The following is a 27,257-nucleotide window of genomic DNA, read 5'->3' on the forward strand; positions in this document are numbered from 1 at the left end:
TAATACCAGAGTGCATGCTCTTGCACTTTGCAAGATTAAATTTAATCGCACTTCTAATTCTCTAGCTCATTCGATTCCTCTAAGATGCTCCCATCCTCCTCCTCATCCGAGCCTCCCTCATGCGACTCCCAACATGCTTGGTGAGCACACTCCAACTCTTCCTGCTCAAATCATTACAAATTAATGAAGATCAATCAAGACCAATTTTTGAAGCACTCCAGTAGGCATCTTCAAATTTTATTTTAAAAGTTTATTTGTACCTCCCTTGGCCACTCCCTTTCCATCCCTTCAATAACTAGTTTTTAGCCCCATTGATTTCCTCCATCACTTTGCAGTTGTCAGCCTTCTAATTCTCAAAGCACACCCCTGCATGAATCCTGAAATCTTACAAAATTACAAGTTCATCACCAGGACATTTTAACTCCTTAAGACCACGCAGACTCATATGCCGAAACCTAACCTGTGCTCTCAAAAAGAACTTGTTTTTCACCTGTGCTGTGCAATGGTTAATCCATTCAGTTTATTGCAAGAGTGGACTGCTGAGCTGATGCTCAGTGGGGCATCAACTTCACTAAAACACAAATTTGTGCCCCAAGACTGCAGATCGACAGAGGCAGGGAAAGAAGGTACAAAGAAGCAAGGAGACATAACTCATCAGGTTTGGGTTTTGAGGGGTTTTGGTGAAGTTTACTTCTGCCTGGAGCTTTCCGTAGAGGAGATGTGGAAGAGGTGATGCTGCAATCAGATGGATATTTACAGCGTGCTCCTACTGTTAGTTCAAAACAAAATCACAAGTTGAAAACTAAGTTGGAACTTTGTAAGCAAAGATGGTTATTCTTACATTGCTCACTATAAAAATCACTGCATCAGAGGCATATTTTTTTTTTGCCTTGATGAGCTTTCTAAGGTCACTGTGTTGCTGGTCACTAATATGTCCTCTATCGGGGTACAAGCAGAAACAACTAACTTGCAGTATCATTAGTCTGCCCCCAGGTAACGATGTTCTCTTGAGATCTACCCCCAGTAATGATGTGAGACGCTGGTAATGTTTCACTGAAAATTTATATGCTGGATCACAGGTAGCCACTTCCAGGCGAGTTATAAAGGGGCGAGTGGGTTTTTTTTACATTTAACTTTGTGAATAATTTTTAAAAACTATTAAAACCCCCTGCAAAGTGCAAGGCAGCTGATTCTGACCTCTTTTCTTGATACACAATATGCCAGTGGAATTAACGTCCATTTATGTTGATGTAATTGTGTTCAGAATATAATTGATGGTGACCATACTGAGCTTGCTAAGAGCTCCTCTTAGCATCATCAAACCAAGATAGGCAATATTTGAAAGCAGAGGTCTTTTATTAGACATGTTAGCAGTGCTGAAAACAAGCAGAATAGCTTTTACACTTACAAGCTTTCCTCCTAAGCCTATGTTATGAGATCCTTGTTAGCCTCCAGACCCTAGGAACTAGCCACACAAGCACAAGCCCCTTTTACCATCACCTATCCTCAGTCACTTGTTTTTCCACCTGGGGCACCTTTGCACAGCTCTGAAAGAACACCATGCTATGATGCTGATTTAAAAGTAGGGGCCCAGAGACGCTACCAGAATAAAAATGGTAAAAGAATATGGTATGTGAAGCTTTTTCTGACAAGTTTGAAGTTCAAGTTGTATATCAAGCAACAACAGAGGAAATATGATAAAGATCAAGTTTTATTGACATATTTTAGGTACAATAAATATATTTACATGTTGACATTTTAAACATGGAATTACACGTAAAAAAAATTTGTACATGAGATTGTCTTTGTGTTTCCATTTTTACATTCGCTTAAATAGGTAGGACAGAAAGATCTCTTATGCGAGCGGAGGGTTTGGTATAGTTCAGTATTACATTCAAAAAATTAGTAGTAAACACCTTGTGAAGATGATGCTGCAGAAAACATGAGGTAGACGAACTCCCAGTGGAGTCAGTATCATACAGTCGGCTGTTGAATTTATCCTGAACCGCTAATAAACGAACTCCGTAATCCAGATTAGAGCAATACATTTGAAGTGATTCTCAAAACACCCAAATATATACAGCGTTTAAGACTTTACAGGTTAGGAAGGATCACATTCAGTAATAGTAATAGGAAGTAGAATTGTGTCGACAGTGTTCGTATTTCTACGTGGCAGTAAAAAAAAGTGCTATTACTATCACTGAATTCAAGAACAGAACTCCTGAAAAAGTGAAAAGGATAAAAGAGTTGTTAATCCTGTTTCGCCTGGCTTGCCACAAATGCTAGAACACGTACGCAAAATGTTTTAACTCTCCAATATGGATAAAACTGCAAAGCAAAACGGTTAAGCGATGCTTCTCCAGTGCTTTGGGATGGGCAGCATGTCCTAAGGTGTGACACCTGTAAAAGGAAGCTCAACTTTATATATCAAAGTCTGCAAAGAGAAGTACAGTATGATGTGCTTTCAGGGTGGGAGATCTAGGCTTCAGGTATCCTCAAAAGAGCTATAAGAACAGAAAATAGAGTGAAAGATTGGATGCAATGCACTCAGATAGGAGAAGGTCTGGAGAGAGCAACAGGGAGTGAAAAGAGCAGAAACATAACAAGGACACAAAAATCCTTGTGGGAATGGAAAACTGGGGGCAAATGAGATGGAAATGAGGTAAAACATAGGGTAGAAGAAAAGGGTACCACAGGAAAAAAGAAAGTTGACTTACTCTAAGGGCACTTTGTATCAATAAAAATTGTATGCAATGGTATGGAAGATCAGCTGTGAATAAATGAATGTTAGTGTCTTGTCTTTGCTGTATCTGCAAATGAAAATGTGTATTAATTAGAAGTTAAACCATTGAAAGACGTTTCACTGTCTGAAAAAGAAATCCTGCAAAAAAATGGTTTTTTTATTATATAAGTAGAAATAAAAGTTTAAGGTTCCCAAGTAGCCTGACAGACACTAGGAAAAAATACAATGCATATTAAAAACCATTAGATGCACACAAAGAAAATCCTGAACCACTGAATGAACATAACATTAATACAGCTGTGTTTTGAATTGTGATCTTCCAAGTGACTACACACAACATTGCAATACACCTACATTTCAATGTACACAGGATCTTTTACAAAAATATTCTTAATCTGTAATACTGTTTAAAATTATTTAGATGGTAAAAATCGCTTAACCCAAGTGCTGTTACATTAACTAAAAGCAGTGTAACCTGTTGAAAAACAGTGTATATATAAAGCCCATTTCCAGTTAGTTAGAAAAATCAGTGCATCCAACCAAGAAGTGAGAAAGCAACACAGGCACCTAAAAGACCCAGTGAGGTTAACTTTCCCCTTGAAGTTTTCTTTAGTGCAATAAGGACCATACTTTCCACCAAAATAAGCACAGAAGTAGAAAATGGAGGTGGTTTGTTTTTTTTTTTTTAATAAAAAACCCCAACCCTGCGAAAAGCAGCATTATAAAGAACAAAATGATCCTTCCCAACCATATTATACCAGAAGTTGGTATACGCAAGGATCCAATGTGAATCAGTGTTTTTGTACACAAGACCCTGTGCTCATGTGGATAATAAGTCATCTCCATGATTAAAAATCAGGTTACAAAAAAACCTTACATAAAATCCTTAGGATTTGATACTAATTGAAGATAAAATACTTTCAAGTATTACATTTATAAATTAATTAGAGGTTAAGGCATGATTTAAGGTAACATTGAAACAAAACCCCTATGTTACCCTAAATGACCTTTATAATATAGCTAACTTTCTGCAACCTGTTCAGTATTTGTTTCCTTCATATTTAATTTCCCATCCAACATGCTGCTAAAAAAAATAAAAGCACAAAAAATAATTTAAAAAAAGGTTTGTGTCTCTGAACAAAAATGCCTTTTTGACAGTGAACAGGTGAACCCAGATTTCTACCTTTGAGTATCACGACCCACATAAACACAGTACTGCGCAAAGGACAAGAACAACACAATACTACGCCAGAGAACAAATCCAGGATATCTCCCAAGTTAGACAAAAAACAGGCAAAAAACCCCCCAAGAAATGAAACCCCACACCCTCCCGCCCACCCTCCCACCCCAGCTATGAGGGCAACGCACCCACACACACATACAGACACGCAATTACTGTGTGCAACGATAGGAAGCGCCTACAGCAGCTTCCAGGAAAACTGCACTATTTCAAGCTAAACCGATAAAAGATACTATGTTTAAAAAAGTATAAAAAATTCAGCACCAAGTAAAAGGTTTTTTCTTATTCCAACTAGCTAGATAATGTTAAGAAAAAATGATGAAGACCCTCAAGGTTATTCTGAAATAACCTACGGTTTTATAAAAAAAAAAAAAAAATCTCTCATCTATATCCTTGCAGTGGAAACCTAACATCAAAGAACTAAAATGCTCAGTCTGCTTGGCATTTTAATGGTGAGAAGGACTTTTTTACAGAAATTTGGAAATCTGAAGTGAATCTTCAGATTTAAACTGAGGAATAAACTAGATATCTGAAGATACTTTACAGAGGGGGTGCCAGTATTTACTCTTCTTTCTTGAAGTCATATTGGAGATGTATGTGGGCCAAGAACAATATGCCTGTCTAAATTTATTCTCTACCACTACTTAGAGATAAACACTTGCATGGCAGCAGCTCCAGCTATGAAGATGCTACGGACCTGTCCTCCTCCTGCTTAGCACCAACGACACCGAGCTTTTCCAACACTGCACACTGCTCCCTCATACAGTATATGTGCCACATCAGTTGCTAACATTGTGATGAACCAACGTGTTACATGACCAACTTGAATTGCGTGTAAAACCAAAATATCCCAAACTTTTGAGAACAATATTACATGACAGACCTAATTTGTACTTGTACAGCACAATGGAACAAACCTAGAAACCCCATGCCTTGGTCTGACAGTGCACTGTATTTCCCCTCAAAAGTTGAAGGACAGAGATTTTTTTTTTAAATAAAAAAAAAGTAGAACATTCTACTAAAATACCACAGATCATATGGCCAATCCAATCTTTTAGTCAAGGCAAAATATGATTAGTTATAAAGTGAATTCTCCAGTGCTACATGATGAAAACAAAATAATTTGGAAAAAAAAAAAAGCTGGCTCCATATAATCACCTACTGGAGTTGCCTATTAAAATCATTATAAAGCTATGCTAATAAAAACTGTGAACAAATAATACACAGATCAGGATATATGTATTGACTTACTAGCATCTTTATAAAAATTTGAAGATATACACAAAAACACATCAACATTTATGGAACTATATCCATTAAACTTAGATAAGACGACACAAAAAACTAACAAATAGCTAAGATGTGGTTGACTGTAAGCACTCTGAGTAACATTTTAATTTTAAAAGGTCAATATTTACATACTACATTAATTTTTTTTTTTTTTTGCATTTTGCATTGTATTTTGAACGCATGATAAAGAAAGAACAAGATAATGGTTGCAACAGATCTTCCAAGAAACTTAAGATGCTCGGATTTAACTATGTGCTGAAAGAGAACATGGCAACAACACATCCGTCTAGCTTTACCTCTACTTCCTTTGGGTTTTTTTGGGAGGAGACAACAAATGGATCTAAAAAAGATGTATCATCCAAACTGATCATTGCCAAGAGATTCACTTTTAAGTTAAGATTTGAGAACTAACAAAACACAAACATTTCAACAAATGACTCACCTAATTGCTACTTTTGCTACTGAGTTTTTTAAGATATTAGAGAGATATGGTAACAACACAGGGCGTAAGTATGTATGTATGTGTATAATAAAATGCATATAGACATACATACATATAGTATGTTTACATATAGTAAGATAGCCAGGTACTGCAATAATCAACTAAAATCACCACCAGCGATCTGCCCATATTCTGTCTATGCACAAGCAACAACCTACTGCAACCGCCTTTAAAGAGGATGCATCTAGTCATTAAACAGGCATTGCTTACATTGCCTCCTACATTTAAATGGATCTGAGGCAATTTCATGTCTTTATTCCAAAGCCACATATTTGTCTCAAAATTTTTTTTTTAAAAAACCCAACTGAATAAAAATTCTTAAAACTTAAGTTGGCTGAACCTCAGCCTCTTTGGGATGGATTCAAAACCCAAAGCAGGAACGTTTCTACAAACTTCTTTGACTTTTGAATCAAACCCATATTCTTAGGCTCCAAGAAACCCTCTAACCCCAATAACGTTTGCTTCTGACAGGACAGCTGATCAACTGCAGATGTTCCTACTGCTGAACTCAGCTGCTGGCCTGTCTGGTGTTTGCCTCTAACCCAGATTTCCAGACACGCACTATTATCACTCCACTCCGAGATGTCTTCCCATCCTTCTCATTAAAGAGAAGCTGCTCCCTAACGGTGGGATGAATAACTGTTTAATGACTTGTTTTAAAGATAAGCATTTATTTCTTAAAAATAAAAATTACATAACCTGAGGAGGCAGCGTAGGGGTCCTAGTGCTCACAGTGTGAGGAATTAAACAGCACGGGACAGATCACCTCGCATGAGTCTTCAGGGTCGGCTCCCACCAGGCACCTCCTACCTGCAGCTCATTCTCTGTCCTTGGCTTGGGTCTACCCTGAAGCACTAATAGCACTTTATGTATAGTAACTGTGCTGGATGTTATTAAGTATTATGCATAAATGGGGAACTACACAGATGGGGGTAAAACTCACTTCCATGCAGAAATTCTCATGATGTTACTGTGTCTCATCACTAAGTTGTAAATGGGCTTAGAGTATACTTTCAATTTTTTTCCCAGTGCAGTATTTCCAAAGTACCACATTATTCTGTATTACTGTAATGAACAAAGAGCAGTTTTACCTAGAAGACTTCTGACAGTATTTATTATTCAATCATTATTTTTAGTAACTTTTTCATAATTGAAAATCTGGACCAAAACTGTAAGAAAGCCAATCAGGTCTTTGTGACTTCGTTAGCATTAAATCTTAAAAAAATAATTATAAAAAAAATCTATGGTACTATAAACTTGCTTAGTTCATCCTTCCATGCCTGTCATGCCTGTTTTGGACCCCATTTGCAGCTGTTTCATTACATACCAATAGTGCTCTTCTGTGGTCACTCAGCTAACAAACCTGTAAGGTTTCTGTAAGTCCCCCCATTCAAACAGTAGGTGGAGTGCTTAAGAGTATTCCTAAAATAAAGGATGAAGCAAAAGCTCACAGTCTAAAAACTAAGGAAATGTTCATAAAAACTGGAATCCAATATAAAGATGACATTTTAATAAGTTTATTCAGAAGTAACTGAAAAAATTGTTCCTTTGGCAACACCATCTAGATGGTTCTAACCAAAAGGAAATATTACGGATTTTACTTCGAATAAAATATAAGCTCCTTAATATTTGCACGTAATTTTTGGGAACTGCCACGTTCACCAGCAGATTCACAATGTCCTTATAGTCCTGTATTTATCGGGAACACCACATCAAACCAAATCCTTTCAGTTACGGGTTTCTTATGGTTCAGCATTAGTCACAAAATAAATCTCAAAGAAAAAAACCTAATCAAAATAAAGCATAAGGCAATCATGAAACGCTATCCCAAAAGAGCTATTAGGAATGCGCCACTCTTCCTGTGTAACATTTTTGAAGTGAGCCACCAAATATTTCTTTTTCCTTGTATCTGGCAACGTCATTTAAAACAACCTAGTTACAACTTGGAGTTCACTACCCCACAATGCTACTGAAGGGCAAAGATCCTTGTTTTTAAAAACCAAGGGAAAATACAGCAATGTTATTCCTACATAGGGTTTTACGGAATAAGTGGAGTTGGAAAGAGAAAATGGAAGTCTGTGTTGGAATAGAAAAATGCAAAGACAGACTTATTTACAAAGATTGAAACTACAATTTTTCCAGTGTCACCTCCAAAGCTCCTCAGCATACTGCTATTCAGTGAAGTAGACCACGTGTAAATCTATGCAAGAATACCTTCTGTGCTCTCAGATATACAACGTAACTAATGTGTTTTGTTTAGAAAAGTGAGTTTTCATTCAAATACCTCATACTGAAGATAAGAGCAACCATTATCAAATATTCTTTGCTATGAAGAAAGTTTTTAAATCTTTCGATGTAAACGTTCTCTCTCAAGTCACTGTGGTCACACAGTAGGGTCTTGAAGAACAGTGTCTACATGCATTGAAAGCATTTTGAAAAAAAGTCTGTAGTTCCACATGGTTACAACAGAACATGAACAAATTGAACAGAAATTCCACCTTTGCAGATCCTCTCAAGTTCAGCTCTTCTGGAGGACATCTTGCTGCTTTCTGTAGTTCAACATAGCAATTAAAGACTAAGCTGAAAGGTTTCACAACCCGATGGTTTGGCCACTGTGCCTCATGTAGCTCCACAGTACGCTTCTGTTAGTGTCAGGGTTTCTCTCAGCAGACATCACTCAACTATCAGTGCCACGTTTATGTGGGACAGATCTATCATGTGCCTGTTAAAAGTTAAAAGAAATTTAAACCTGGTACTCAAACTGATTCTACGGGTGGAGAACAGACAAGGAGGTTCTAGGAAGGTCACTAATAAACAGATGCTTGATTGGATTAAGAGAAACATTGAGCAGAGGAGACCGATTTAATCTTTTGAAGGGAAGTAAGGAACCGAGGCAGCAGCAGCGCTTTATTATTTACCTGTGGAATTTCTGTTGAAATGCTAAAGCATGTGCTGGCTCCTTAAATTTTGCTATGGCTTTCCGTTGTTGAGGAAGCATCTGTAAACTCTGCAGAGACAAAAAGCCAAAACATATTTTTAATATTCACTTAAAGTTCCACTTAAAAAACCCCTAATTTTGCACCAAACTGATTGAAATTTTGCCATATTTCTTTTCTCCAAAACACAGTTTCTTTTCTCTTATTGGTGTCCAAAGAATGGCAAGAGACTTCTGACACTGCAGTCAGGGACCCAGCTGAAGGTGTTTGAGCTGGTGCATTAAGTAACTATGCCAACTGGAAAACCCAGGCTATCACTCACTAAGCAAAGGCAACAGCTCTTCAATTCAATCCATACAGATGAACCAAACCCCGCAGCCAAAACTCCCACCAACTGAGTAAGAAACATTCGACTGGCCAGAGCTCAACTTCACACACAGGCACCTGGAGTCATTCACCTGATGTACATTAAAGGATCAGGGCTTTCCACAGGTTAAACAGGACAGAAACAAGAAAAAGAAGTGGTAGGTTTTGATCTCTAGACCGCATATCCTCACATTGTTTTAACAAAAACAAGTGGCTAGCTTTTGACAGACACTAACCACCACACAACCCCGATGAGATGGCTTAGGTCACCACTTCCAAGTCCTGGTAATGGGAAACCATGCAACACACATCTACCTAAACAAGTCTATCTGATACGTGCTTCCCATGAGCTACCCATGCTACCATGAGCGCAGCATTTCACAATGCTGTAACTATCAAAACCCCCCCCATGTAGTATTGAGGTCTCCAAAACTATAGCACACCTCAGCCAGGGCTTTGGAGAACTCATGTCCTTGCTCCCTGCTGCAGCAGGAATCCAGGCAATGCCAAGATGACCCCAGAGAGCAGTCCTGTGAGCTTGGTAATGAGAAGTTATCAGGCTTACTAAGATTAAAGTTGATGCTTTGAGTTAACACTTTAGTTACAGTAGCATATTTTTCAAAAAGACACTTAAGAAACTCGAGAAGATGAAGTTTTACACATTAAGTAGGTACACACCCAACAATCAATGAGAACATGCAACAAGTATTCAGTGTCACAGAATATTTAGGATGGAAATACTACGATTCTGTCATCCCACTGCCTGTGAACACAGGCCACAGAGATTTCACAGTAACTATGTTAAAACAGATCTTCTGAAGGCTTCAATTGTAATTTTAATGATTCCAGTATCTTACAGCAAGTTTTGGATGTTTAATGGCCCATGCTACAGCACATTCAAGACAGAATTGTTCTGATTCAGCTTCCAGTTTCCAATTGTTCTAACGGCTTTGGATGCAGAATTAAAGAATTACTAATGTTCTTCTTTTCTGTGCGTAAGTTTCTACATAAAGGCAATCCAGTTGTGTACTGGGCTTTATATATATTTTTATATATATACACACACACATATATGTATGTATATGGGCACCTTAAAACTTTTCTAGATTTCATTATAACCTCCTGATGGATCAGTAACATAATCCTCTGCTCCTACATCTCGCCCGGAACTCAGCAGCACCCCCCCACATTTGGATGATTCCAGCACTCTGATGGTCAGTCTCCAGGATTTTAAACTTCACCTGCAAAAACTCTGTATCATCATCTGGACTATTAGAAAAGTATCACATATCTGTAGACAAAAAACTATTTCTTGGGAAACCACATACAACCCCACTCGTTGATACATTAAGGGTGACATACTTTGAGATCTCTCAGTGAAAGAATTTTTAACCCAACTGTGTTCCCTGTTCATTCAATCTAATACAGCATTTTAAGCAAGGTATCAAACACCTAGATGAAATTTGCTATTAAAATTGCCTACTTATATCTTTTTTGAACAGGTAAGACTCACATTGATAAGATGCTTATTTAACAAGAGCCATGGAACCCAATAGTCATACTTCTTTGTATCTAAGGCTGACAATTCAGCTCGAGGCTCTTTCTGTAACTTCTCTATCTGTGATCTTGAAGTAATTAATTTTGGAAGTAGCTACCTTGCACCTTCTTGTAAGTGACAGGAAACTTCCCTCTCACCAGGAAAATCACAGAAGTTTAATACTTCCGTCACTCCTGTGATTTCAAAGTGAAAGCTGAGGAGAAGCTAGAGGATCCAGTAAACCTGATCAGCATCAGTGGGTTAATTTGCACTGTATAGTTTTTGGAAAGCTGCTACGATGAAAAGGTTTAGCTAAGACACTGCAACTTCTTAGTTTCTGAGCTGGTAGGAATGGGATTTAGCTTTAAAAAAAGAAAACACTTGGCAAATGATTTTTGTTTTTTTAATCAGAAAGCTCTTAACAAGGTTACACACATTTTACCAATCAGAATACAATCACGCTGCAGAAAGCGCCAATGAAAGACCCTGCACAAAGCTCAGTTCTCCTGGAGGTTATCTGTTAGAGTGGGTGAAGGAGGTGCTGAAGTTTGTGTTCTCCTTCAGTGATGTCACTTTATTATGATTTATAGAACTATATCTAATACACATTCTCTTTACACCACTTTTCTGCCTAGAAAAGAACTGAGGACTAAGTCCTATCACTAAGGTCTAAGTTTTGAAGACTTAGAATTAATCACAGCCATTAAACAAGATTTAGAAACAAGAGACTTGTAAGAGTTGAAAAAAAAAATCTGAATTGCAATTAAAAAAAAGAGAAGTAAATCTGTTCCTTTCAAAGAACTCGACACTTCTGAGAAAAACCCGTTTGAATCACTGAAAGGACGAGTATTTCACAGAACAGTTGGACAAGAGGAGCTGGAAAAGAACCCAGGGATGCATTCCTTCAGCTATACCCTGCATGTCCTGCTGTCACCTGTTTCTCTCCCCTCTCCTGAACCATCTCCAGCCCTCCTGCTGGCCACTGATCCTCACAACAACGTCAGGTCTCACTCAAATATCACAGGAGATTCTCCCAAAGCTTTATGCTCCAGACCCCTGTTGTGATCAATTGAAGAGAAGTTGCATTTAGTGACTTTTTCCACAAGAATTAAGCTATTACTGCATTAATATTCTTGAGAAGCACAAAAGCAAAATGTGATTTTGCAGTTTATACACCCATAATGACAAATTATTAAGCTGCTCAGTAATTAGCATATAAAAAATTGACTAAAGGAAGACATTCTGGTATAGTGCAGACTTATTAGTGAAAGTAGGCAAAGTATCTAAATATTATTATAGACAACTTATTTATACTTTCATATGAATTAATTAAGTTTATTGACTGACTCATTTGGGTATTATGGCACAGCCTGTTCTTATGCTGTATTATTGCCTTATTTTCCAAAGCAAAAAAAAAAAAAAAAAATCAAAACACTAAATATATTTTATTTTTAATACTCAATTGCTTTGGCAACATGGCATCAATTCTTGGGTAAGTCTATTGAAAAGCATCTTTATCAGATTTAATTTCACTTGTCAATACAGACAACTGTGGAAACAAAAAGCCAGTCTGACCCATCTGATCCTTCGCTGAACTGCTTAAACACTACCCATTACATAGCCCAGGGGTAAGGCAGTAACTTTTAGCATCAGGGTCTTCACAGGTACTGCAGTTACACACCTGCCTATGCTTTAACAGGAGAGCAAATTAAGGACTGCAAAACAAAAGGATAAACTAACACCACAAAAACAATACTTCTCCAGTTGGAAACTGTCTGAAAAATTTTAATTCAAACTGTTTTAATACAAATTCTCAGCCTCCACTGCACTGAAACTATGGTAGTGAAAATGATGCAGAATCACTTCATGTTTGTTTAGGTATATTAGGTATATACACCTTATTCAGGTATAAAAAAAAAGTTCTGGTTTGTTTTAACAAGAAAAAAGACAATTACTAAGGTAAGTTACTTAAACGATATGACCACCATGGCCTGAAATACCACCATAACTATCTTTGCTGACAAAGATTTTTTAATATCTCAACATAAATTGTTTTCTACATTGTGTTTTCAAACAAATCCTCATCTATCATGACTTGCAAATATGAACATTATTCATCCTGCTAACAAAGATCTCTTGAAACTTTATGTTCTGATTTTGAGACAATATCTACTTACTTGCATTACTATTTAAACCCCTAGTTTTATGCTTAACAACATTCACTGTCAGGCACAGAACAAGTAGGTACAGTTTCGCCAGAGTGTGTAGGTCCTGAGCTGCTGCTATCCCACCCTGAGCAGATAGGTTATCAGCTGGGCATACAACTAGTGTTCCACTTCAGTGGAAACCTGAAGTAAAATAACTGCATACTCATCCTACTGGATTATTTCTGTCTCCCTGAATTTGGGATGACATGCAGTTTAGAGCTGACCCTGCATTTAGATGATGTTAACAGCAATAGTCTGAAGAAAACACATTGTTTTCTGTAACCTGTGGAATTTTCTTAGCTCAAAATGTTGGTCAAGACATTATCTTAAATATTTACTTCACCAGCTTCTGCTTTTGTTGATTCCAGATACACGTGCTAGGAAAATACATACAAAATTAATTAATTTTGCATATCTTAATCATGTTGCCTTGCTAATTTAAACACACTTAAATTTTTTCACCTTTTTTGAATAATTTGGCAGCCATTTTTTCAGTGATAACACTCAGTATTTCTAGCATCCATAACATTCTCAGATAGTTTGAGTGCTCACACATTCATTACTTGAAATAACCTCCTAGAAAACTGTTATTTTTAATCATGCTCTTTCACCAGACTACCCACTCTATTAGCCAGTATATTAGCCATTACTTGTAAAGAATGCTCTAATAAGTTTCCAAAATTATTGGTACCACTGTCTAATGTATGTCATTAATGTAAAAACCCATACCTGTGCAAGCATTCATGTTTCACTTTTAAAGTAAACCTGAAGTGCTGCATTAGCTATTGCAGAGCTTGCACAAAAATAGATGCTTACCTATAATGTTTTCAGTATTATTTTTGTTTCCCCACAATATATCTAACTTGTACAGTATTGTGTTGGAAATACATCAGGATAGCTTTAAACTTCAGTGATATCTTTTCATATTGCCTAACTACTGGAGAAGATGTTATAACAAGTTAAAAGTTTCACTGAACAAAAGCTCTTCTTGCATGATTCTCTATGTAACTAATCTAATATTTGTACATTTTTATCTACTGACTTTGTTTACTTTTGAAGTTAATGACACTTATTTGAAATTACTACATGTTCAGAGATGAGGGATTATTTTACTTAATATCTAATATCATGAATAGAAACTACATGATTTTAAAGGAAACAGTTAAGTCTCATTTTTGGACTACTGACCTCAATGGCTGCTAAAACTTCTATGTGAAGCATGAAATTACGGATGTCTCTCCTACAAATCACGGTACAAGAAGCCTTGAAGCAAGAGCTAACTATAACAGCAAGAGGCTGGGAAGATCACCGCCAAAGTAAGGTGAGAAAAAACACAGAACTGAGAGGAAAAAAAAAATTAAAAAAAAATCAATCCTCAGTGTGTGACAGTTAGTAGGAAGCACAACAATTTTTAATCCTGAAGAAAATACTTCTGCTTGACAATGGTTCATATGGGCAAGATTTACAAAATTCTAGTTTGCTCAGAAAAGGTTTGGTCCATCATTTGTACCAACAAAGCCAAAAGGACCTACAGGAAGTCTCTGCAAAAATACCAGTCCTTCCTGAGAAGTACTAGCCCTCCTGCAACACCACATTTCCACAAATACCACAAGGATTGCTATAGGGGACCATACCAGTGACCTGTTCCAAGTTCAAGTCCTTAACAGCTAGTCCTATGGTTGATAGGCGAGTGTCACAACACAAATGTCTTGCATCCCATTGGGGGTAAGTTGTTTGGGTTTTTTCCTTAGGAAATCTAGATGACTTCTGGTTTGTACTCTAAGGCTTGAGTAATGTCCTACTAAATGCATAACTATTTGTTAGAGACAGACACGTTCAAATCTCTATTACATACTTCTTTCAGTAATGTTCAGATACAGTGAGCACCACAGATTAATGGCATTTTGTGATGGGTTGACTCTGGCTGAATGCCAGGTGCCCACCAAAGCCGCTCTATCACTCCCCCTCTTCAGCTGGACAGGGGAGAGAAAATATAACGAAAGGCTCATGGGTTGAGATAAGGACAGGGAGAGATCACTCAACCAATTACCATCATGGGCAAAACAGACTCAACTCAGGGAAATTAATTTATTGCCAATCAAATCAGAGTACGATAACGAGGAATAAAACCGGATCTTAGGAACACCTTCCCCCCACTCCTTCCTTCTTCCCAGGCACAGCTTCACTCCTTAATTCTCTACCTACACCCCTGCCCCCAGCAGCGCAGGGGGACGGGGAATGGGGGTTGTGGTCAGTTCATCACACCTTGTCTCTGCCGCTCCTTCTTCCTCAGGGGCAGGACTCCTCACTCGTCCCCTGCTCCAGCGTGGGGTCCCTCCCACGGGAGACAGTTCTCCATGAACTTCTCCAATGTGCGTCCTTCCCACGGGCTGCAGTTCTTCATGAACTGCTCCAGTGTGGGTCCCTTCCACAGTGTGCAGTCCTTCAGGCACAGACTGCTCCAGCGTGGGTCCCCCGTGGGGTCACAAGTCCTGCCAGAAAACCTGCTCCAGCGTGGGCTCCTCTCTCCACGGGTCCACAGGTCCTGCCAGGAGCCTGCTCCAGCGTGGGCTTTCCACAGGGTCACAGCCTCCTTTGGGCACCCACCTGCTCCGGCGTGGGGTCCTCCCCGGGTCCACAGGTCCTGCCAGGAGCCTGCTCCAGCGTGGGCTTTCCACAGGGTCACAGCCTCCTTTGGGCACCCACCTGCTCCGGCGTGGGGTCCTCCCCGGGCTGCAGGTGGAGATCTGCTCCACCGTGGACCTCCCTGGGCTGCAGGGGGACAGCCTGCCTCACCATGGTCTTCCCCACGGGCTGCAGGGGAATCTCTGCTCCGGCGCCTGGAGCACCTCCTCCCCCTCCTTCTTCACTCACCTGGGGGTCTGCAGGGTTGGTTCTCTCACATCTTCTCACTCCTCTCTCTGGCTGCAGTTTCTGTGCCCCAGCAACCTTTTCCCCCTCTTCTTAAATCTGTTATCCCAGAGGCACTGCCGCTGTCGCTGATAGGCTCGACCTTGGCCAGTGGCAGGTCCATCTTGAAGCCAGCTGGCCTTGGCTCTGTCGGACGTAGGGGAAGCTTCTAGCAGCTTCTGACAGAAGCCACCCCTGTAGCCCCCTCCGCTACCAAAACCTTGCCATGTAAACCGAATACATGTTTCTGAAAAAGTAATTCAGTGTGTTGGTTTTAGAACTAAGGTAGTATCATAAAGAAGCTAAAAGGATCAGACAGGTCTTCACATAGTACTAATGACAGCCGTTCTCTCATTTTCAAAGAATGTGTAATACTAAAGTAATCCTTAGTCTTATGACCTCTGTTATAGTGACAAAAATATGAGTCCATCTTTCCCAAAGTATCACACCTCATTAGGAATTTGATCTGAATTTAGTACTATTCCATAACCTACTGATTTTGAAAGGCCAGTCGGGGGAGGCACAGAACAACCAGCTACGCAGCACTGCCTCTGGAGACGGGCTGGTTCTACCGAGCATTTAACAGGAGGACACTCAGACTTCCTCCGCAGGAGATTTCCCTGTTGCCACACTGTGCTCCACTAGAATCTCCTTCTATCATGAATCCCTAAACTGAAACACCACAATCCTCCCAAACGTCACAGCTCTGAGAAAACAACTTCATTCACATCTTCTTTTTAAGTTGACCTAGTCAGACACTCACCAGAGGATGAAAAACCCTTCCCGGATCCACTCAGGTGTAAAGGATTGACAATACATACAAAAATTTCCAAGGGATTTCAAATGACTGCCTACTTTACAGATTCAGGTGTACAGATCTACCGTAAAGCACTTTCCGAGACCAACCTGAGATCAGAGGTATTCTGGGCATGTTCCCATCTGACTCTGGAGAACAGAGATTACGTTCTGACATATTCCCAGCATTAAAAATAAAAAACTGGTTTGGGCTGAGGAGGAGTATTTTGTATGGAAAGGATTTAGGCAGCATAGAGCTCATACTGATCATGATTATCTCCTTTTTCTGCTTCCTAAGGCACTGCTACGGGAAAACCCAGATCTTGTATTGAATGGAAAATGCAACAAAACCAATATTTCATCATCGCTCATGCTTTTGATTGAGAGTTTGCCTACAAACTGTTTAAAAACATACTATTTAATTCAACAGCTTAAAAAAAAATAATCAGCAGCTGTAGCTTTTTCTGCAACTGAACTATTACCAGTGACTAAAGCATGAATATCATAAAAGGACCATTCCCTCTGCAGATATTTATTTAGGCTTGCAGACCTACACTGCCCTCAAATTTCTCCTTTACACATGTTCTCTAATTAAATCTATGCTTGTACAATATCAGTGAAAATAATACTGAAATAGCCTGTATGATAATAGCAGCACAATAAGCTAAACTTCACTGCAAAACAAAGAACCTTGAGACAAACAGCAGGACATCCATGCATAGGAAGAAAGAGATCGCTCGCAGAAAGCAAACACCTTTGACACCAAAACTGTCAGAGGTTACACAGAGAGGAAGAAGTTAAAAGGGAGATAACAGAGCACTGGGAGATGGAAACCAAGCAGGTAGGAGTGAGACTGAAGCAAGCACTCATTTCAATTATAGGAGACACATGGGAAATAAAAGCTTCCTCCTTTACTTAATTTCTTTCACTGAAGTAAATGGACTACCTAATAGACCTCACATTCAGCTCATCGGTGAGTTTGGGATTAGGAGTGGCAGTCCATATGAAGCTGCTAAAAAAGGGTCTCTGCAAAAAGGAAGTATAAACTCTCCTAACCAACATCATCTCCAAGTGTGTGATCCAACCTGCTCTGCAACAAGTCGAACAGCAGCACAGCAGGCTCTTTCTGAAAGAAAGATGGGATTCTGTTTATTCTTCCCTCCCATCCATAAATGCAGACACATTTTTATTATCCTTGCAGCCTTCTGACACCTGAAGCATCTTTGCTGGGAGCAACACTTCCTAGCCATTACGAACAGGCATAGAGGCTGGGACAGAATGTATTTATTTTATCCTCAGCTGTTGCAACTGATCTCTTCCACCTCCTGTCCCTCCTTCCTGCTTTTCTGCCACCTTTGACTTCCTAATATCCGCCTTTAGAAGCGCTCAGCTTTCCATCTCCTTATGCAAGATGAGATGAGAAGAAAGGATCTTCTGTCACTCAGATGGGCATCTGTAGCTCTCATACCACTCTACAGCAGGGCCAAACCGGACAGGCTCATGATGAAGCCACTCTTCTCTTCCCCCAGCCCCACAGATGGAGCAGGACTGACCATGTTTTCTCCCACAGCTTCTGCAACAGCTGAAGATGTTTTTACAGGCAGGAAGACCACACAGGTCACCACGCCAGCCCTACACGCCTCATACGCCATGGCACACAGAGAACTGTGCTGCTGATCTGCAAGAGCACCCATGTTCTGGGTACGCTCATCCACGTGTGCTTGTCAGTTCCACCAATACGTCTTTAACCTAAAGACAAATTCAGCAATTTTGAATACAGCGTCCGTGCGGATAGCTGCCTTTACCCTAACTGAGCACTAGGTAGCACTGTCACTCTAAAAAAGTGAAGAGAAGCACATCAACATGGCAACTGTTTTTCCCCTTCTGGGACCAGAAAGAAATTACTACCTTATCAGAATAAAACTTGTATTTGTACAACTACTCAAAATACACCTACAATCGCAACATTCTCATCACCTCTGATCTAAAACACCGGAGTTTGAGTATTTCTTTTTCCTTTTTTTTTTGTTTTTTAACATCAGAATTTATGATCTTAAATCTTCACAAAGCAATACTGAGATCTTGCACTGATGTTTTATGTTTGCAACCATTTGATGTAAGAAAATATGATTACAGATAATTACAGAACACCTCCACAGAACAATCACTCAGTACTCAAATTATCTGGAGATCTAGCAAATGATCCCCTTCACCTGCCACCATACAAAAAAAAAAAAATAATCTGAAGGTGGCAATGACTAGCTGAACACAAGCCTCTTTAGACAGCATAAACATTAAACATAGATTCAAGAGCACCAAAAAAATGTGCAGGGTTTTTCATGACCTTTGCAACTTATTAGTAATCTACTTTAGCAAGTGGTTCTGGATGGATGTGTATTGAATGTCACTGCTCCAGCACAGTCCCCAGGAGACTCTATTTTGGTGGTGTGCTCAGAAATCTTCTGTACTTTCCAACACTTTTGAATGCATAATTTTATTTATAGCATGTAATTATTTTAGATTCAGCACTCAGATTTTACTGCAGGTCCATTATTTGTATCTGAAAGCTTATCCTCTCCAGAAAGAGTCTGACAGCAAACTATGTTGAAAGAAAGCACTTCTCCTGCTAATTTAATCATGTTTGAGTTGTAAAATACAGCTATGACTGAGGGGCTGTTCCTAGAGCCCCAAAGATTTTCTTCTATTCAGTAACTTGAGAATCTTAATGGTATTTTTTTCTCCTATGTTAATAAAAGAGCAGCTTTAATGAAGCAAGGATGAGAATTAAAGAGTCTTCAGTGATTAGGCAATAGAGGGTATTTCAAAGCTGATACATGGGAAAAGATAATTTTCTCCATTTCTAGGGTATGGAAGGGAAAAAATGATGAATTGCCAACATCAACTGTAATAGTCTCCTTCATCTTCTCTTATGCATGCCCAGCTATTCCCAAACCCTGACTCACAGAACCACCACCTCAATGCAAGCTGATGGCAAAGCTAGGAGCACTGAACGTCATAAATTGAGGGAAGTTTTCAACTTCCCTTCCTAAGGCTTGTGGAAGGTACTTGTAACTTGATAATGATACCGACATGAAAAAGTTAAATACGAATCCAACCCTATTGTAACCAGAAAAACAAAGTCATTTCTTCCTCCTCATTCACTCAGTTGAGAAATTATAGACTTTTTCCATAAATACATTAAAACTTCTGTTATGCCAGCAAAGATCCTCTTCCTGAGAAAACACATGCAGGATAAGCACACCGCAACAAACTATATATTTGAAAATAGGAGCTGGTGTGGGATCAACTGCTCTACAGATGCACCACTATGGAAGGTGCAGGTTAAGCAGAGGTCCCGTACCAGGTGGCACGAGTGTTCACGATCTATTCTTTGTCAAAAAGCAGAGAGATCATTCGGAAGTATTTCTTCGCCTTCTCTGGGAGCTATGGCTCAGTGCAGCCATTCCCATGCTCATGTCTTGACTGCAGCAGAAATTGATACACAAGACGCAATATTCAAATTTATGAGCTGCATTTGCACGCTGCTTTGAAGCAAGATGCTTACTTACCATTCGAGGCGTATGTCCTACAGTTTGGGAATCTTTACCTTTAACCAGGGGTTTGGGTGTTGGATAATTGGCACGTGTCATTTCAAGCACTATCCAGGCAGGAAGATAACTCCTTAAGTTCTGATTCAGATTTGAAATTTTTTTTACAATTGCAAAAAATAAGCATGAGTTTGACACACCCATTTCCCTTCCAAGACAAGTAAAATTCAAGAAACCGGTACCTCAGAGTTCAGTTCATTAAGGAAAGTTTTGCTGAATAGTCAACAGCTAAACACAGGATAGTCTACATCTTAAAGATGGAGTCAGCTACAACTGACTCATCTTTCCTTCCTCTTACTATCTCTTGAACTCCATCTGAAGCAGCTAAAAACCTGGGTGTCTAGCTTAATTTCCAAAAAAGCAGCTAGAATTTCTCACCTTGCTGTTTTCTCACAATAGCCATCTCCCCAAATCCCTCCTATTTCAGTTCATCACACTGCAACACTTCATCTTAGAAGACCAGAGTTCTGTACTACCAGAGATCTCTTTGCTCTGGTCATGGCCATGACCTGTCCTTGCCTCTCACACATACTGCCCTCACACATGAAACCCCCCCAGAGTCCGCATGGCAAGAAGCCCTTCCATTCACTACTCGGCTCTATTCAGTGGCTCACTTCTGCACTCCTCATTGCAAGTCACTTACATGAAATGCATTTTAAAGGAAGAATGAGGAAATAACCAAGTAGAGTATCCCTTCACTATCAGAGCCTCCTGACCATTGCATTACAGCACTGAGCACAAACACTAGTAAAAACATTAATTTACATCCACAAGAAAATCCACTCATGCACTTCAGGATATTGACTTCTGAAAATCTAGCACCATCTGTATGAAACTGATTGATGCGAACAGGGACAAAACATTTTGTTTTCAGTTCTTGTAAGACAAGGCACTTAAAATTGCTGCTGCCTCTTCCTCATTTGGTGTGTTAACACTTCTGTGGTACCACTTCTCGTGGTACCATAAAAAAAACCCCCCAACCCCCAAAAGCTAAATATTGCATACAGTGTCACCAGTCTCATATTCTTCCTACAACAGGATCCCTTCTCCCCTGCATATCTCACTATCCACACTTGTGAAACATCATTCAGTCTCAAACAAGCCAGGAAATTTTTTGCCTTCTACAAGTCAGACTTGAAATTCAAGTGCAGAATTAGCATAAAAGCCTTCTGCATCGTTCACTAAATTCAAGCATCTCTTTCAAGTACTACTTCTATATCTCTGATAAGGTGAAAATAGATGATGATTTAGAAACCATAATTTCCAAAGGTGCAGCTGATGCTGCTGCAAGAATACAAGTTCTGTAGGGCATAGGGATGTATCAAAACCCACTAGAAAACTAGTTGTTGTTTTTTTTCCGATAAGTGCATCCTTCTAAATTGGTCTGTGACATTGAATTGAGACACCAGAGTTTGGAGTCTGCTATGAAACAGCAAGTCCTGAATAAATTTTTTAGCACATTCGCAATAACTTCTCTCAATTGTGAGTATTTTCTAGCAGGGTTTCTATTAATCTCCTTCTAATATTCTCATGCAAGATTTAGCAAGTAAACACTGAATAAACGTGCTTTGGAACTGTGTGAATAATTTCCTAGAGTACTACAGAACATGAAAGGACAAAGTATTTTGTGAGAGTATTTTTGCTTTCACAAACAAATTAAACGTCTCTGAATTGACAACATAAATAATTCAGCATTATTCCCTTTACTAAATTGGGAAGAAGTCAGGCAGAGTGTACATCTTTAACAGTGCACTGTGTTTAGCCACAGAGAGCTGATCCCACTAATGGAGAAATCTCATACAATAGCTCCAATTCATGCATTGCATTTGTCTGAAAATGTTGATCCTATCAAAAGGAGCACTCAAAACTGAAAAAAATCAGGGAAAAAAAAATTGTCCTCATCTGTATTTTTCATTATTCATTGACTGATATTTTCAAATGTACTAACAGTAAGTCAGACAGGGCCTCCTAAGCCCTTCAGTGCTTTGAAAACCTCCCGTTTTCCTAAAGTCAGTTTAACCAATACATCAGTTCCAGGAGGCAGTTTACACACAGAAGCTTCACAGTAGATATACCAGTGTGTGTGTATAACCTTCCTCACAGGCCCCTCCTAAAGAGAACTGAAAAAGTAGATGGTGCTACATGGTACAAAATCTCCACCGGGCAGCGGTCATTAAGTACTCTTACCCCAGGACTGCAATGACAGTAAAAGGTAAATGTCAAAAAAAAGGGTAGGTGTGAGTCAACAATAAGAAAAGGACGGCAACCAAAAATGCATTTGCTTTGATATGAGCATTAGGCTTTAACAACCTCACAGAGTGGACAGGCTTGTATTGTCTAAGAAAATAACAGAGAGAGCGCAGGAACTCCAAAATGAAGGAGACTCTTTTGCAGCAGGAATGTGATTGTTAGCAAAATCCTACCGTACCTCCCGTGCCGCAATATCATCACGTGCTTGTCTTTGCTACCAGGTGTAGCATGTGTGGGTGGGGGTGCCTTCAAACATAAATTACCAATAAACACACATTGTATTTAGTGTCAGGGAATTAATTGAGCTTTCCGGAATGAAAGTCTTTTGGCACAAAAATGATAAACCGAGGTTGACCTACCTGAATGGGTCCCACTGACATCAGCAGGTTTTTCAGTTGGACATCAGTAGTTGATGAAGAAAGCCCTTCAACTGACACAATACAGGGCTGAGGTTTGCACTCCACCACTCGCAGGTTCTGTTTATTTGGCATCAAGCGTCCTCGGCCCATCTGGCCTGCTACTCCTCTGCCTCTGCCGTGCATAATGACCTGCCAACAACAAAAGTAACAGTATTTTGATTTACTTACCTAGTGCTTCTGCTCACTGCATTTGACAGACGAAATAGAAGTTGGTCATTTACTTAAAAGACTTGATTAAAGTATGCACTGATTTAAAACAGCTTGTTGCTGTTTGCTGATTTGAAAGGCCACATTAACATATTCATCCACTGCTTATACAAACCTCTTCTAGAAGGATAGCAAGTTATATATTGAGTTATATATATTGCATTGAGGCTAAAAGCCTCAGCTTTAGCACAGATCGATCAAGCAGTGGAGGGTCTCAGACCAAAATATATAACCTAGTTTTCAATTCTGATCACATTAGCAGCAGGTGTTGAGCTCCCATATTTTGAGTCTGGCCAAAAAAACCAACCAGTGATTCCTCTCCATTTCCTCTTCTCAACCCACAGGTAAATTTAATGTACCCACAAGACCAGCAAACTGCTTCAAGCACCTCCAGTCTCTGTTGCTACCAACTCTTGGTCTGGTACCAGGATGGAGTACTCGCATATACTAAATAACTTTAACACAACTTTTTTCAAAGTTCCTTTCCCCCAAATCCTGTAGGATCTGGCATAACAGTATCCTCTTGAGCAGGAAATGTGTGGATTTAATTCTTGTAAATTAAAGGTTGAACAGTTGGAGAGAGGAAAAATAACAATGAAACAGAGTAACAAACATTACACAGAGTTAACACTCAACATTGAGTTAACACTCAACATGGTTTCTTGATTCCTACTTGGAAAGCCTATGGAGGGTGACAACTCTTCACACCTCTCCGCATCAGCAAGGAAACTTTATCCTTACATGAAGCAGGAAGATTATGGCCAACAGTTCAAAACCAAGAACTAACTTAAAAGCCAAAATACCAGCTATTTTCAGAGAGTGTGCCAGTTTGCAAATGCAGAGAAGGCACATGGCACTGCCACCCTAACTGTCTCCCTGCCTCCTCCCAGTGCGTGATCAGTGCAAAAATCAAGTTACAAGATCACCAACTGTTTTGAGTGATACCAACTTTGAGGATTGACCAAAGAGCGTCCTGAAACAGTTGCTGTGCGCTCCTACATATGCAGGAAACAGCCAGAATAAAAGCTTAAGCACAACTTCAGAAAAACTCTTGGTTTTAAAGCCAGAAAGCACATTGGATACTATCTCCTACAGTAGCTATCTCGGGACGCAAGCATTTCCCCCAGGGAGTACTGTGCTGGCCAGAAAGTCAGCAGATGAAACAACCTGCAGGCATCTCCAGTCTGTGCTGGGTACAAACAGGTCTCTCTAGATTAAAAGCTTTGTATGCAATTATGCATCTCCTGGGTCATGCAGCCCTGCGCTAGCAATTGGCAAACAGAATGCTAGTTATTAATAGAGCAACACAGCTAGACAGTAAAACTTCTAGCAGCAATATGCATCTAAAAATCACCTTTTTAGGTTGATGGATTCCCTGGATGTTTTTGACTCCTTGAGGAGCTGGTGAATGGATCTGTGCCTGCTGTTGGTGCTGCTGCTGTTGCATTCCCTTTGTCAATGTGACCTTCCGCACTGGCTGCTGTTTCGGCTCCAGGGGTTGTTGAGGCCGCTGGGGCTGGCCCTCTGGGTGAAAAAAGCCAGCATCCTCTCCCCCCTGCTGAAATCAACAACACAACAGGCGGCTCAATGTCCAGGCACCGCAAACCCTCGCCCTGAGCAGCCTCCTGCCACATCCAGCTTGCTCAGTGCACAGAGAACACCCAGCAGTTTGCCCGCTAACGCAAACCGGCGGCTGTGGCAGGCGTGTGCAAGGGCTCAGCTTGGAAATTGTGCTTCAGCCTAAAATAAATCCACGGTATCTGAAGAACAGTTTACTTTGTTCAGACTTTATTGTAATTACAATGTTCAATAATGTCTTTTCATATACAAAGAAGCAAGGTGTTTTCACTTCTCTTTCCAAATCTTTCTTCCTTCCAGGGGTACATGTGAACTAGTGTGTGTTATTTTTTTATTACTTTTTTTAAGAGAGACATACACATTGCAGGAGAAGGGGCAAAGAACTGTGAAGGCTAGAACAACCAGGCAAATACTCTGCTGATCTTTAAAACTCCAACTTCCCTTTAGTTAAAAACCGGTATTTGTTTTGAAGCGTGTACTTATTCTGCCAACTTCTATAGCAGCAGCCTTTTAAGCAGTCTCCTTCCTCAAACACTGTCCGTACTTGGAACAGTTCTTCCCCAAGGGTTTTGTTTGTTTGTTTTATAAAGCTCTTATTACAGATATTTATAATTACAAGCACAACAAAACACCACCTCAGTGCCTCTCTCATCCAATGTATCTCTTTCCACTATATCTCTCAGTGCAATCAAGCACAGTAAAAGCATAAGCTGAAAGCACTAAGACAGAAATTATTCCCTTCCACTGCCTCTACTCAAACAGTTCAGGTTCTTTTACAAACAGACGAGTAGCTCTTGAATTTGTGTCCTGCTGTCCAGATCAGATCAATCACTGAAAAACATTCCATGGAGCAAGAGACAGCAAAGCCCAATAAATATCAAGTACTTTTGCATCTATAAAGCGCATCATATTATTGCATGGTTTCAACAGCAATATATATACCTTGACTGGACTCCAACTTTAGAACTCAAATACTAGTGAACATTATATTTGCAGGGGGAAGGCCTTGTCCAAGTCCCTAACCAACCTCAGGTAACCCTGTAAAAGCTCTCAAATAGAAGGCATGCCTAAGGGGGGGGGGGGGGGGAAGCATCTTTATTTACATAGGGCTTTTTTTTTTTCCCCTTTCCGTAAGTATTCAGAAGTCAAAACTCATTTTGCATCTGTAACATATGTCACGAACCAGAGGGTTTCATACTAATTGGCACATTTTTTGCAGATAAGGAGACAAAATACAAGGCTGCAGAAGGAATAGGTTCATGATCCAAGACCAAGATAGTCTTGATTGAGAATATAAATCATTACCTCTCTACCAGGATTAAACGAAAGCTAAAGAAACACCTACTGAGGATTGGTTACTAAGTCTCTTCGCTACCATTTGAAGAGAAATAGTCTGGTACAGGTGATATGTAGGATAGTCTCACGTTTGCAAGTTCACAATTCACACTCCTAAATCAAGTCCTCTGTATTATCAAGTATATGCAGGCAACAACTTCTCAAGAACGCAGCTACTTAAATCCCAGGCAAATCAGTTTCATCAGCCCCTTGCACCGTCTACACTTCAAAAGCACAATCTGTCATAGGGAAAATCTTGAAGCTCTTCCCACTTAAGGGCTTTCATCCACAGTGTCCAAAGCGAGAAAGCAATACAGAACTGCATCTAGTTTTTCCACTTCTAATCACAGTTTTTTTCTCTGCTAAACTGAATGTCTCCGTAGCTTCACAGAAAATGCTGTATATAAACCTTTGAGAGCAGTAACTAGTGAGAAATTATAAAGCTTTCTCTTCAGAGTGTCTCTCTTCAATTACTGCTCAAAAATATAAAAGCAACAGCTCTCCCCCTCTCCTGAAAAACCCAAATGTATGCACACAAAACCTTACCAGGAAACAAGCATTAAATCCTCCTCATTTTAGTATTAGTTCCAATATCAGCATCACCATAAGCCCTATGCCCTGATCAGATAATTTCTTTTATTCAACCCTACAGCAGCTGGAAGATGATCAAACTAAAAGGAACAAAAAAATTCTAGGAGGAATTTAAACGCAATAATTGGGAGTTAAAATCTAATCTCCGCTAACTGCCTGCTGTGAAAAACAACCATAAATATTTGCAACCATTTCTTTCCAAACCAAAAAGCGATCCCAGCACATAGGAGCATCTGAGAGTGAAGCCCTCAGGTACAAAACCACACTGAATATGCTCATTACTGAAACTTCAAAAGCAAACAATAATTTCCCATAAAAGGCTAGGATGGCCAACAACCACCCAATATTTAACTACCAAGCCCAATTATCACCAAATAAAACTGTATAACCTAAACACACAACTATAACAGAGTCAAAGGCATAAGCACACAACCTCGGTTTACACTGTTGAAAAATTTGACGGGGTTTGTTCCCTGCTGGGGTCTCAGATGCCATCTTTGGGCTTCACTGCTAGCGTGATGCTCCTGCAAAAGTCTGAAAAGGTAGAAACATCTCTGGACTTCTTAATGAATTAACACATTTCAGAAATAAGAAAACCTATACAAACCAATAAAGAAAGTCCATAGGGTAAGAAAAGGGAATGAAGCAAGGTCTGCTTGTTGCGGCAACAAGGAAGAAAGGGCAACTGGGTCAAACCCTTTCTTTATACTACTGATCTGAACATCTACTGCTTTTTGAGACAA

At 39.6% G+C, this 27,257-nt stretch overlaps 1 protein-coding gene across 4 annotated transcripts in view; it reads right to left on the reverse strand.

Moving 5' to 3' along the window:
• Positions 1–1,693: 1,693 nt before the first annotated feature.
• RBM33 (RNA binding motif protein 33) overlaps positions 1,694–27,257 on the reverse strand; it is a 110,385-nt gene continuing 84,821 nt past the window's right edge. For 2 of the 4 annotated variants that reach the window (XM_052806820.1, XM_052806837.1), the window contains exons 16-19: positions 24,365–24,568; positions 22,744–22,932; positions 8,694–8,782; positions 1,694–8,497 (exon numbers count right to left, since the gene is read on the reverse strand). In XM_052806820.1, coding sequence (XP_052662780.1) covers positions 8,449–8,497; positions 8,694–8,782; positions 22,744–22,932; positions 24,365–24,568 — 531 coding nt within the window. In that variant the 3' untranslated portion in view covers positions 1,694–8,448. The remainder of the gene's footprint in view (positions 8,498–8,693; positions 8,783–22,743; positions 22,933–24,364; positions 24,569–27,257) is intronic. The other 2 variants (XM_052806829.1, XM_052806847.1) reach the window with 2 other exon arrangements.

Source organism: Harpia harpyja, chromosome 1 (assembly GCF_026419915.1).
Source record: "Harpia harpyja isolate bHarHar1 chromosome 1, bHarHar1 primary haplotype, whole genome shotgun sequence".
NCBI lineage: Eukaryota > Metazoa > Chordata > Aves > Accipitriformes > Accipitridae > Harpia > Harpia harpyja.